The sequence below is a fragment of the Ostrea edulis genome, chromosome 7, assembly GCF_947568905.1.
Source record: "Ostrea edulis chromosome 7, xbOstEdul1.1, whole genome shotgun sequence".
NCBI lineage: Eukaryota > Metazoa > Mollusca > Bivalvia > Ostreida > Ostreidae > Ostrea > Ostrea edulis.
Window position 1 is genome coordinate 25631691 of NC_079170.1, and position 14713 is coordinate 25646403.

Genomic DNA, 14713 nt, shown 5'->3' on the forward strand with positions numbered 1-14713 from the left:
TAATGTCTATAGACCTACTCACTATTCCTCAATTTGCATCAACTGAATCATTTACATCCAGTCGCCTAAGTTATTGAGAAATTAACACAGTGGAGTTTCAAAGGATTATCACAGAATAAACGTTGTAAATAGATATTGAGAAAAAGTTTACGATTTTCAGAGATATTTCAGAAAACGACTGCCTTAGTAGATTTTTTTCAGAGGTGGGACATTGCCTCTAAACGCTCTGTTTTTTCACAAATTGGTAAACTGTGAATTCGAAGTTAGATTGGAAATTTGATAAATGTTGTTTGAAATTTTCCCACAATGCTGTCAAATTTGATTGTAGTATATATATACCTAAACCGAGACATTGAAACAATATGCCAAATGAGTGGATGAAATAGGGAGATATATTTTTATTTTGACAGAGATGAAATTGAAATGTATCCTATTTGGATTTCGGGATAAATTTAAGCAAAGCACAAAATAAAAAGCACATGTACGGTAGTAAATGAATTCATTATAAAGCTAATAAATAGTCTAATATAAAATCTGGGTAAAATCTAGAGAATGTTAGCGTTCAATATCCAGAAAATGTATTGAACGCTAACTTTACATTGGGTAAATTATGTGCGTCCGATACATTCCGAGTATGAGCGTTCAATATTGACCTTACCGTAACGACGTAAACAAACCGTAATGACGGGTTTAATATTGAACAATTAAGAAATGCATGCTGATATTGCACACTTTCACCTTAGATGTCAATATTGATGAATTATCCTTTATTTTGGAGTATTTTGAGTGAAAAGGGATGTAATTTAACAACTATATACTTTAGCTTCATAATAAATGAGTTATTGAACTTATATTGGTGGATATTGGCACTTGTTGGCTGTCAAATGCACTCGCAAGCTATTGCATTTTGACAGCCAACGAGTGCCAATATTCACCAATATAAGTTCAATGACCCTATAAAATAATTACTGCTGATGATGCACGTGATTTCTCGAGAAACTCACTGATTCAACTCTATATTGCTGTGACGACAATGCGATTTCCAGAATATCGGGAAAAAAGTTATGTATATAGCTATGTAAGTTCATTCACACATATTGACGATTGGAGGAGACCTCCGGAATAAAATTTTGAGGTTACGATAAATATTGCGACTTTGTAAACACCACGAACTTCCACATAACTATTTTACAAATACTTAATACATGTCGTACAAAAAATGTTTAAACTATTAGTTTTCAATTCTTGCCCAAATGGAAAGGCTGTCACAATTATTAGCATTGATATTTTTTGCGTATATGTTACACTTATCAAATGTGCGTGATTCTAAATAACAGTTGTATTTACATTTTCGCTTTATTTTGAGCTAATCAAACCTTAGCATGCATAATAATGATGACGAAATTTTGTTTGGAGTTTTTGACTATCCTGATCGTTTATTTTCAAACAAATGTCATAAAATATACCCTCACCTTCCATTTATTACGACAGGTCGGATATCACAAGAAATGGAAATAGAAAGACCAAGACCCAGAAAGACCCATTGCCAAGAGAGTTTAAAAAATCCGTATTTACCCTCCTTATGTAGTTTTATATGAAATATCCTGTCATTGATACGTTGAGTTGATTTCGTGCTGCCTCTTAAGTTAGTGTAAGATGTCAAAAGAAAAGTAATAACAGTAGATTATGTCGAACTTGTCTCTAGACTGTTGTAAAAGTTATCGTTCTTTGATCTAGTTTATGACTAATTCAATATTGCGGGGAAACGATATTTAGAAAAAAAAACTGTAAATAGTTGATGATAAATTAAAAGTTAATAAAAGAAAAATTATTACAAATACTAGTTAACTAAGTAAGGCTTTATCATATGGTTTCAATTAGGTATATTAAACCAAATATCAACCCGAAGACTTCAATGCTTCATTGTAATACAAATAGACCGTTTATAACTAGTGCATGGTTATTACAATATCTTCGTGGTCTTTGGTGATCAGGTCTTCCAACGGTCTGTTGTAATTCCCATGGGCACGAATTGTGCTCATTTGTTAGCTGACCTGTTTCTATTTTCAAATGAAGCAGAATTTATTCAAAAACGTCTACGTGAGAAGAAAAAATCTCTCGCTGTGGCCTTCAAGTCGGCATTTCGATATATCGATGACGTTTTGTCTATTAACAATAATAACTTTCATTCATATGTCGATTTGATATATCCCTGTGAGCTCAAAATAAAGGACACCACAGAGTCGTCCACTTCTGCTTGATACTTAGATATTTTATTGAAAGTAAATATTAACGGCAAACTGACAACTCAACTGTATGACAAACAGGATGATTTCAGCTTCTCCATCGTCAACTTCCCATATTTATGTAGCAATATTCCAGTATCACCTGCATAGGGGTGTTAATAACTCTCAACTGAGTCGATATGCAAGAGCTTGTTCTGGGTATAGTCAGTTTTTAAATCGAGGTAAGCTACTGACAAACAAGTTGATGGTACAGGGGTTTCAACAGTCTCGATTGAAGTCAGCATTTCGCAAATTCTATGGTCGTTATAACGATCTAGTTCGTCAATACAACCTATCATTGGGTCAAATGTTGTCTGACATGTTTTATATACCAATTGTTAAGCCGTTCTTGGCACACTGATTTTGACTGCAGATAACTCCGTTGACCTGATCAGGGTATATGGTTCACGACGGGTGTGACCGGTCGACAGGGGATGCTTACTCCTCCTAGCACCTGATTCCACCTCTGGTGTTTCCAGGGGTCCGTGTGTGCCCAACTATATATTTTACATTGCTTGTAGGAGCTATGAGATTGATCACTGTTCGTTATCTTCACCTTTAATCTATCCATTGAAGTTGCTGCAAAGGTAATGGTTAAAACAATTTATCACAATTTCACTGATAAACTCACTACCTGGTTCCTGATTCCATGGTGCACACTTCTAAGGTTTCAGATGAAATAGATAACAGATCACTTTTAATTCAAACAATGTATACATAAAGTTAAACTGTTTCGAAAGTAAAGTTAAAGAAAATTTCCGTTATTATCGATGATGAATTTAACGTATGTTTAAATTTTCTTAAAATGTTTCCATTAACTAATGTTGGCATTTCTGTCTCACCTTTCGTAAAAATAAAGCTTGCTTAATAGTATATTCCTCTCACTGAATATCTTATTGATCCGCATTTCTAACAATATTGCGCAGACAGAGACAAATGCTGACCGAAAAATTCACGGAAAATCAAACTACAATAGGTGATGGCATATAAAGGTTAAAAACTTTGCGTGTCTATGGCACATGTTGTGTGTCTGTGATTGATATTTGGTACTAATTAAAATGAAAATGAAACTCATCCTGTTTTCTAACGTTTCATTTTAATTGGTATATCAGCATTCATAAATTCTGATTCACCACACTGAGCATATAAATATTCATCTAAATCAAACAAACAAACACTGACTCTGCTGATTCAGAATCCTAAGCGAAGGTATCTTCTCTTGATTTTTTTCTCTTTCGTTATTTAGTTTTAAAAGATAGGACTTGATTAACGTATCCCGCTACTGTAAATGATTTTCTACGTTAATTGCAGCACTACAAGAATGAATACAAAAGGACTGCTGATGTTCGCTATGCTCCTGTGTGTTGTGATATTTACGGACGCTGACTCCCGGAAACCGAAAGTCTTTCTCCAAGACTACACCAGCTACAAAAATGTCTGTCGTGAAATGGATTGGGAACCAAGATGCAACAAGCAACCGCCTAAAGGTAGATTATACATGTTTTATATATCTATTGACTGGTAGTCAAAAACACTTACTCATAGGTAACTCATAGACTTATCATCATTTACGCACAGGTAGTTCATCTACTTATAAACAAAGTAAATTGACAGGCTGATCAAAAGTTAATAAATATAATCCCTGGATTTTATTAACCACATTTCTAAATACTCGTATGAACAGTTAACTTAACGTAGCTCATAGAAATATGAAATGCATGACTTAATGTAAAATGGGATAAGAAAAACAAATGACTGCAAATGAATGGCTGTGAAGACAGATGTATTTTCAATTTAATTTCAATAGTTATTGTTTATTTTGGAAATTAGTTCGTTCTCACATCCCAACAATGACCCAAAATGATTGATTCCATGTAAAGTTTGTCTCTATGTCCAAAGGATATAGAATGAGAAAGTTCTATTTCCTTGGGCATTTAGCATCGTTTTGGTCTAGTATTTATCACATAGCCAACACAACACTACTAGAGACTATCGGATTGACAAATGATATCTCCTCATTAAATGAAAACCAACATTTTCATTTGTAACATAATTATAAAATTGACATGTTGCAGATATTTGAAAAGTGATTTACAAGACTATTAAAAAATCAAATCAGTGTTATTTGGTCAGAGGGTTTAGTAATATAAAAACCTGTAATCGAAAAAGCAAATATTAAGATGCAAAACAAATGTGTGACAAAAACATTCAGATCCAATTAACAAACATTCAAATTAACACTCAAAATTGAAATTATCATCAACTGTCTTGTTACTGATGGAGGTGACTTTAAATTCTTCTTGACAAAAATTAAATTTTTATATCATTGTCTTTTGATTTTAGGTTGTTTTGGAAAGGTTGTTGCTTTTCATGCTATTCTCTCTAACCACCTGCGGAATGTACCAAAAAACACAATATTGAAACCTAGCAATGTCCAAGCAAACGAAGGAGGAGGGTACAATCCAACAACAGGTAAATTCACTGCTCCTACAGACGGCGTCTACTCGTTTTTCTGGACCTACCATACAAACAAAGGATCCATTGCTTACGTGGGTGGATATGTGGATGGTAAACAGACTGCATATATTGGAAATAGTGGTCAGACAAGTTTGTGGACGAACACGTCAGGCCACCTCGTCGTTAAACTAACAAAAGGGAGACAATTCTAGATTCAAGTTGCCATTGGAAATATTCAATGGCTAAGTGGTGGATACACTTTCCTTTCCGGCTACAAATTGTCTGGTTGTTAAAACTATCGGACATAAATCATATTGATAACTATTCTTGGTTTTGTTTGTAAATTTTAGACTTCATTATCATATCGAAATGTACTCGTTCGAATGATGGGATAGACAAAATAGAATTCTGAAAAAACATACTCTAGATATCAAACTTATACTAGTAAAATGAATCCTGGAACAATGACGGTATGTGTACAGTGTTTAAATAAGTATAGTTTTCCAAGAAACATATTCATCATTATGATATGTTGTCAGTGCTATCGTCTGAGCGTGTATATGTGCGGATTCAAAGAAAAAAATATTTGCGCAATTAATTTCATCTCACACTAATATAGAGCTTGGTGTACTCGTTTTCATATGTAACAGTAACTTTACAATTGGCTATTGAAACTAAAGTCTACACTACGGAATGTGAAAATGAATGTATAGTATAACCTGTGCTTACTGTGAAGTCTTGTGATTTGTAATTTCTTCAAAACACACAAACTCTTTATATTTACGCTGGTCTTGGGTGAAATTCCTTCCAAACCATGCCGTCAGTTCCTTAATTTACTCGTAATTTTGCAAAGGAATAAATGCCGACAGCATAATCAACATTCTTTGTCACAACAGAGCCCAGTCTTGTATTCCAACTTACTTCAAGTTCACGTTTACACGCTGTATTTCATACAGATATACCTCAACTATCACATCCAAACTTTCTAATTATAAACGAACTTTGCAAAGTATAGATATAGACCATCTTACACTTAATCGAACACTGTTTTCTTTGTATTCTTTCAACTATATTCCAGCTCAACATGTCAATATTGGCGAAGTCAATAAAGTTGAAAATGAGAACCCCAAATCACTTATTCCAAAAGGTCCAAAACACAAAAACCTCGATCTTTAAACCGGCACCAACACTTCACCTTTAGTATGAATTCCGTTGAAGATGGGCTCAATATGAATACGTAGAACTTGATACATTGTCAGAATGGATTCAAAGTATCAGAGGAATATTAAAATCCTGCATTAGATACATTAAATGTACGTACTACGAAAGGTGAAAATAACGAAACGTGGTCAATCTCATATATCCTACAAAAGAGAGTTTTAGGAAAACACTTACCCCTGGGTTGGCCAGAAGTGGTCTCAAGTGCCTATCCTGTGTTTAGTAAACCTGAAGTGATAAAAGGATTAGATACGTTACATGAGGAATATGCTTTCGTTGCAGGTGACAAAGTTTGTATCAACATTATCTTGGTTTGTAAGGCTTATTTTTACAACTGTATTTTAAACGAACTTTGCATTAATTCCACTCTTGGTAATTAATTGTACTTATACTCCAATTGCCTTTGTTGAAATTCTTCAAAACTATGCTTCAGCTTTAGATACATTTAAATTCCCAGTCAATGGACCGAATTAATATGAGTTACCGTATTGTTACCGAATTCTTAACCTTCATAAACACCCTTACAGATATATATTGCTGGATCCAATAAGTGTTCTACCGAGCATCTCTATCTTTCCTCCTCATGAAAATTTAAATATCTGTAAAGAAGAAAGTTCAAAGGTATTGTACCGCTACATATGATAGAAGTTGTGTAAATCAACTATTGATTCCAAACAAAATTAAAAAGGTTTTTAGTGAACTATCGCAAATGTTTTCGCAAATCAACAACATCAAAACCTGACTTTTTAACATTTTACACCACCATTCCTCACGATAAATTAAAGATTAGACTTTTTGACATCAGAGGCAGTTGTTTCGTCAACAAAAGTGGAAAACAGAAATATTCATATCTTGTGATTAGTTATTAAAATAAATACTTTGTTAAACAACATTTTGATTCCATGCATAAGTTTTCTGAAGTTGAAATAAAACATATGCTCCTCATTGACAATATATTCGTGGTACTTGGTGATCAGGTCTTCCAACAGTCTGTTGTAATTCCCATGGGCACGAAATCTGCTCCTTTGTTAGATGACCTGTTTTTATATTCATATGAAGCAAAATTTATTAAGAAACTACTATGTGAGAAAAAAATCTCTTGCTGTGACCTTCAATTCGAAATTTAGATATATCGACGACGTTTCGTCCATTAACAATAATATATTCCATTCATATGTCGATTTAATATATCCCCATGAGTTCGAAATAAAAGACACCATAGAGTCATCTACGCCTGCGTCATACTTAGATATTTTATTGAAAGTAGACATTAACGGCAAACGGACACATCTCAATTGTGTGACAAACGGATGGTTTCAGCTTCTCCATCGTTAACTTCCCATATTTATGTAGCAATATTCAATTATCACTTGCATATCGTGTTTATATCTCTCAACTGATTGAATACGCAAAAGCTTTTTATGCGTATGGTAAGTTTTTAAATCAAAGCAAGCCACTGACAAACAAGTTGAGGGTACATGGGGTTTCAACAATCTCGATTGAAGTCAGCATTTCGCAAATTATATGGTCGTTATAACGATATAGTTCTTTAATACAACCTATCATTGAGTCAAATGCTGTTTGAGGTGTTTCATAGAGATTGTTAGACTGTTCTTGACACGCTGATTTTGACTACGGATAGCTCAGTTTCTCTGATCAGGATATAGGGCTCAGGGCGGGTGTGACTGGTTGACAGAGGATGCTTACTCCCCCCAGCCTCCGGTGTGTCCAAGCGTCCGTGTTTGCCCAACTATCTATTTTGTGTTGCTTATAGAAGTTTTGAGATTCATCACTGTTCGTTTTCTTCACCTTTCATTGTCAAATTTTCGGGACCACCTTTCCATTATTCAAGACAAACAAAAAGAATTACATAACGTGGCCAATATTAACTGAGAATAATAATAAAACAACAGAAATTACACCCACACACACCTAACACTACAACTACACAAATCTACAAACGTATTTACATCGTATTTACACAAGCCTAAAACCAAAAAAACAAAAACAAAACATGTAGTTTGCGGTCTACAATACAAACAAAGGATCCATTACCTACGTTGGGGGATATGTGGATGGTAAGTTTACGACTCTCATAGCTAATAACGGTCAAACAATTGCATGGAAGAACATATCAGGACATCTCGTCATTTAACTAGAAAGAGGGAGATAATTCTTGATTCAAACTTTATATAAAACTGCTGAATTAATAAATAAGGATTACACTTCACTTTAAGGTCACAACTTGCCTGGTTGTTAAAATGTTCGGCAATCAATCAATTTGATAATTAAGTTTTTAGACTTGCATTTTACATGCTATTGACATTGCTTTCATCATGGAAGAAATACAAATGTATATGTTTCTTGCAAACTGGTTCATTCCGGATTTTTATCACCACCTGTCTGCAAAATCATTATCAAATATGGAGTGTCATCAAGGTCATCGTATGCATTGACTGTTTCATTTAGCGTAACAAATGGCTAAACAATATGATAACTTAGATCTTAAAATCTAGTTTGTTTCAAATAATACATAAAATATAAATACTCGTATAGGCAATAAATGTCTTTATTTTTTTTTTTTCATTGAGTGATGAAGATAGTAATTATAGCAGAAAAAATGCATAATCCGCCTTCGAGAAAGCATTTTACTGTTTAAATATACACTTACAATGAAAGGTGAAGATAACGAACAGTGATCAATCTCATAAATCCTTTAAACAATACAAAGTAGATAGTTGGGCAAACGCGGATCCCTGGACACACCAGAGGTGGGATCAGGTGCTTAGGAAGAGTAAGTATAATAATTTGCCAATAAACTTTAAAAGATTTCTTCTAGAGACATTATGTAAATCTTATACGGTTCGAATTTTGATACACCAGATGCGTATTTCGACAAATAATTTCTCTTCAGTGATGCTCAACCGAAACTATTGAAATCCGAAATGAAAAACTAGTAAAAACTATTTTAGGGAAAAACAGACATTATTTGTCGAAATGCGCATCTGGTGCATCAAAATTGGTACCGTATAAGTTTTACATTCTAGAGTTACAGACACTAATGGACGGAACATGTACTGACAGTGTCATTTGTTGCTGACATTTGCTGATAATTGCTGTTATCGTGCTGTTGGTACTGATAAGTTCTGATAATCACTGATAGTTTTGCTGTTGGTACTGATAATTTATGTTGATACTAAGAATTTATAATACGTCTATTGTGGTTTGCATTGTGGGTTCTGATATTTACTCATAAGTGCAGAAGAAAGTACTGTCGGTACTACAAACAGCTGAGAAAAGCTCTGGCTATCAGGAGGTATGAAAATGCGCCGCAGGCTAAATACACGTAATGAAGGTTTTTTTAAAGCAATATTTTTTCCTTTTTTTTCTTCTTTGATATGTATATTGATTTTCATCTTACTGAGACGATTACAACGATATCAAACACTATATGTATATTTATGTCAAAACAGGGTATTCGAAATTTTGTCTTTTAATCTCCGTTTTTTGATTACTTCAGTATTCTTACATTCGCTGTTTAATGATAGAAATGTTAACTTGAAATAAAGCAAACTCGCGTGTTGAATTTGAAATAGCATGGTACGCAGTAAACGAAAAGCATTCTACAATAATATAAGTAATTTTGCCAAATTAAATGGTTATTCAAGGAACATAATTTTCAACCCCTAATCAAAAGGAGTTGGAATTAACAGCAATTAACTAACACTGGTATTAAAGTTAATAATCAATTAGTAGTGGATTCTACTTTGCATCAAAATACATCATTAGCAAAATTGCAAACCTTTTTAAAATACACGGGTTGGAAATGTAGGCGGAATTGAAAGTTAGCTTGCGCAGATCTTTATCGAGAATGACTGCATGATACTATGCTCTGTGTATAACTTGTATGTTCCATGTCAGTTGGGAGGTTTTTCTGCACAATATAATTAGATGTGAATCAGCTAGTCCGGGTATTTGAAATTAACAGAAGTGTTTGAGTTCTGGCGAAAGTTGTGAACTATACTGGATCGGCGCGTAAGCCGATGTAAGACAGATGTTTGTGAAAGATAATTGTTCTAATTAACAATTGTTCTCAACAACGATTGCGTAATGTAAATGCAGAACTATGAGAAAAAATAAAACAGCCATAACAAATGCTAAAATGTTGAAATTTGCTAGAAATAGGATGTAAATAAATTACCATGATCGATTTTCCTCCATAGAATAGAACTGTTATCTGACGATTACAAATCCCAGATGAAATAAAACTTTATGTCAGTTAAAACCTGGTTATTCTTAAATTTCAGTCTTTAACAACTTTCATTTTAAGAGTTTCATTTGATGTTACTATGTGCAGCTATCGGGTTACTGTGATATGTGAATGTCCACTTGATATGCATTATTCTTTCCCCCTTTTCTTTCTTTATTATTTCGCTTTCTCTTTCAATCTTTTGTGTGCTTTTATTCTGCCTTTGTTGATATAATCATTTCATTATTTAATTAAACAATATATTTTGAAATGCTGTTAGCACTCTGCAACAATGACTCACTCGTGGCATCTGTTAGCAGGACCAGGGACTGATTGATTTTCATGGGGGCTAGGGGGTTGGAACGCTCATCCCTTTTCGTATAAGTTCGAGCTCATTTAATTCATAATTTCAAGACTATGTGCTTTTCATTCTTCTACTATAAAACAAATATTTAGGGAACACAGTTATCCAACATTTTATTTCCAATACAAATAAAGCAAAACATTCGTTGTCAATAAATACCCCCTCCCCGAATTTCAGGAGCTTTCATACAGACCCCCTCCCCCTGTATTTTAGATATTATGTTCAGTTCTTTAATATCTACAAACTTGTTCCTATGTGGGATTTGTTGAATTGCTAATATAACAACTATCTGAGTGAAAATTACTCACTAAATACCCAAGGTATTCAACATTGAAAAATATAGAAAGGAAGGAGATTCCTGTCCACAAGCTTCTGTGACATTTAGGAGGCATATGTTAAGTAATCTACATAGGAATATGTATATATATATATACTATCGTAAAGGAAGTTATTTTAGAATTGCTTTGCCTGCTCTAAATTGTTAGTACACATAACCCTGCTTGGAAACGCGTGTGTAGTCCAACGTATGCATGTTCATATTTCCCCCATTGTCTTATAGTCAATTTCGGTCATAGTGGACTTTCTTGCGGAATTGAATGTTACCATCGGCGGTCAACTGTTCCATATTCGGTCATTTTTGTTAACTAAACAAAAATTATAAAAACAATCGTATTTATGATTTAATAAGATTTATAGACTTAACTATAAATCCATTTATTTTAGCCAGTCTTAAATATATTTTAAGTCTGAGGATTTTTTCGGAAACACTTTTCCAGAATCCTACCGGAAATAAGTTGGCAAATACAATATCATTTCCTTTTATGACGAGGCAATTTCGGGAGAAAGGTTAGAGAAAAGTCGAGACAAAATTTTGATTTTTTATCAGATTCAGAAGCTATGGAAAATAAGTTAAATTGTAGAAAAAACATGCTAAAAGAAAAATCAACAAGGGCGAAAAAGAAGAAGGGAGCTAAAATTATGAGACAGGGGAGACAAGTAAAAATGTGGAAGGACCAAGTGAATTTCAAGAGCAGACAATAATGGAGACATCAACAAGTAATGGAATTGAGGGAGAATTAGATGTATCACTCAGAGATGAACCATCGGGATTCCGCATGGAGAATTCCAGGGAAACTATTCGAGGTACACAGGGCATAGATATACCAAATATTATATGGTCAACAGTTACAATAATTTCATTGAACTTAATGTTTCACAAGAAATTAAAAACAAAATAGTCAGTTGTCAGTATGTAGAATTGACAAAACTGTTGATTGATTCTAATGAGCCACAAACACAAACAATTGTAATGGGGAATGGGGAATTACAAACATCCGAGAAAAAATCAACAACATTGAACAATGGACGGATGTATTTATAAGTTTTTGCAGTATTTATTTAGAAGCACATCCGTCAAAAACATTAGAAATTTTGAAATACATGAATGATGTTTGGTTAGCAGCATTTAGGTCAGGAAATCTTCAGGATTTAAAGAGCATGAGCAACAATTCAGATTAAAAATGGCAAAGAACCATACAAAACCATGGAGTGATATTGATTCAGAATTATGGTTGATGTTTGTTTTACCTGCTGTTAAAACTCTGTCTGCTGCTCCAACTTACCAGAGTCAGAGTAAACAATACTACAATTACAGCTACCAAGGTTCAAGCTTCAGATCACCCTGTGCATATTTACATGTATGTATCAAGTGTGGGGGTCAAAATTCTAGCAACATTTGTCAATCAAAAAACATCAGCACACAACGGGAAGGTTGTAGTAATTTTCGTGGACAGGGAAATTACAGATTTTCAAGGGGTCAGTACCAAAACACAAGAGGAAGAGGGGGAGTCTCAATTCAGGGGTCAAAAGGGAACTTTCTAATGTATGGAAGCTCGGGACCACCCCTATAAATATAAACAATTAGAATCATTGTTACACAGTTATCCTAAAAATATAGCTTTAGAACTTTTGTAAGGATTTAGATTTGAATTCAGATTAGGGCACAAAGGGCTAAGAATTGGGAGTGAATCAGATAATCTTACATCAGTCAAAAACACCCTGAGAGAGAAAAAGAAAAAATAGATAATGAAGTGGAAAAGGGAAGGATAGGGGGGTCATATTCAAATAAACCAATATCAAATTTTAAAATATCGCCAATGGGCATTGTACCAAAAAAGAGGGAATGTGGCGATTAATTACACATCTATCTTTTCCAGAAAATAATGGTGTTAATCACTATATAGTTCCCCAAGAATGTACAGTAGCTTATACACCTTTAGATAAAGTTTTAGAAACAGTACCTAGGTTGGGAATAGGAACATTGCTGGCTAAGATGGATATCAAATCTGCATTTAGACTAATGATAATACATCCTGGTGATTTTGATTTGCTAGGTTTCAAATTTCAAGGAAAATATTACATTGACAAATGTTTACCAATGGGTTGTGCAATGTCATGTAAGCTGTTTAAAAAGTTTTCAACATTTTTACACTGGCAACTCCAGAAACAGATAGGTATTCGCATGATTTATCATTATCTGGATGGTTTCTTATTTATTGGAAGAGTAGGTACTCAAGAATGTTCACATTTAATGGAAGAGTTTAAGAATGTGTGCAGTTTGGTGGGTGTGCCGTTAGCAAATAAAAAAACCAAGTAGGGCCAACTACCAGCATTATATTTTTAGGTTTAGAAATAAATACGGTTGATGTGGTTATAAACATTTCTCTAGAAAAGGTAAAACAGTTGAAATCTATGCTAATTATGACCCTCATTAAAAAGTCATTACAGTTACAAGAAGTACAAAGCATAGTTGGAAGCTTAGATTTTGTCAGCAAAGGTGTGCCAAATGCAAGAGCATTCAACAGGAGGTTTTATGAGGCTACTTGTGGGGTGACAAAAGCTCATCATCATATCAAAATCACAAATGAGTTTAGGGAAGATGTTAAAACTTGGTTACTTTTTTTTTAGAACAGTTCAATGGTGTTAGATTTTTGCATGAGAGTGAATGGCTGAGTAATGAAAATATGGAATTGTTTACAGATAGTACAGGCAATCCAGAATTTCGATTGCGGTGCATACTGGGAAGATAGATGGGTTTTTTGGCCTTGGCCAACAGATTGGGAATTAGGTATTTTTGAAAAATGTCATTTTTGGAGCTGGTGCCCATTGTATTAGCTATTTACATATGGGGCGAAATGCTCTTTAAGAACAAGAGGATCATAATGTACATTGACAACAATGCACTGGTGTCAATTATTAACAAACAAACATCATAATAAAAAGGAATCATGTTTTTGATCAGAAAGTTGGTCCTTATACTGTTAAAAACAACATAGTATCCAAGGCAAAACATATAGCAGGTACACAAATTATTATCACAGATGGACTGCCACGTAAACAATTTAAAACATTTCAGAAAGTGGCTCTACAAGCAAACAAGATACCAGAAAATATACAAGTAGAATTTCAGCAGTTGATGTTAGAAATGAAGTAAACAACTTGTTACATCTAGCAACATCCCAAAACACTCAGGAAACATACAATCAGGGACTAAGATGCTTTGAGGATTTCTAGGATTCCCTACACCTTAGCAAAATATGGCCCCCTACGTTAGAGCAAATAGTTCTATTCATAGGTTATATGTCAGCGAAAAATCTCTCAGTGGCAACAGCTAGAACTTACATTTCAGCTATTTCTTACAAACTAAAAATTCAAAACGATAGGGATGAAACTCAAAGCTTTCTGCTTAAGAAACTCTTAGAAGGATTCAGAAGAAAGGTCAAAATAAATGATGCCAGACTGCCAATTACATCAAATGTATTGAATCAAATACTACAAAGTTTGCACTGGGTTTGTACAAACTACTATGAATGCAAACTGTTTCAAGCCGCCTACACTTTAACATTTTTTTTAGTTTCTTTAGAGTTGAAGAAATGACAGTAAAAACCAAAAAGATCTGGGACATGTAATTGATTATGAAGACATAATAATGTTTACAGAAGAAAATGAAATGCAAATAAACTAAAGCATCCCAAAGTGGATCAAATAGGGAAAGGAGACACAATTATTTTTCAAGATAGCCAATTTTGGTCTCAAATACAACCAATTAAGATTATTCAAGAATATCTAGCAATACGACTT

At 33.8% G+C, this 14713-nt stretch overlaps 1 protein-coding gene across 1 annotated transcript; it reads left to right on the forward strand.

The window, feature by feature from the left end:
• Positions 1 to 3606: 3606 nt before the first annotated feature.
• LOC125654960 (uncharacterized) lies at positions 3607 to 4954 on the forward strand. Its single transcript, XM_048885076.2, has 2 exons — positions 3607 to 3772; positions 4629 to 4954. Exons 1-2 carry the CDS (start codon positions 3607 to 3609, stop codon positions 4952 to 4954), a joined length of 492 nt encoding a protein of 163 aa, XP_048741033.2.
• Positions 4955 to 14713: the final 9759 nt, after the last annotated feature.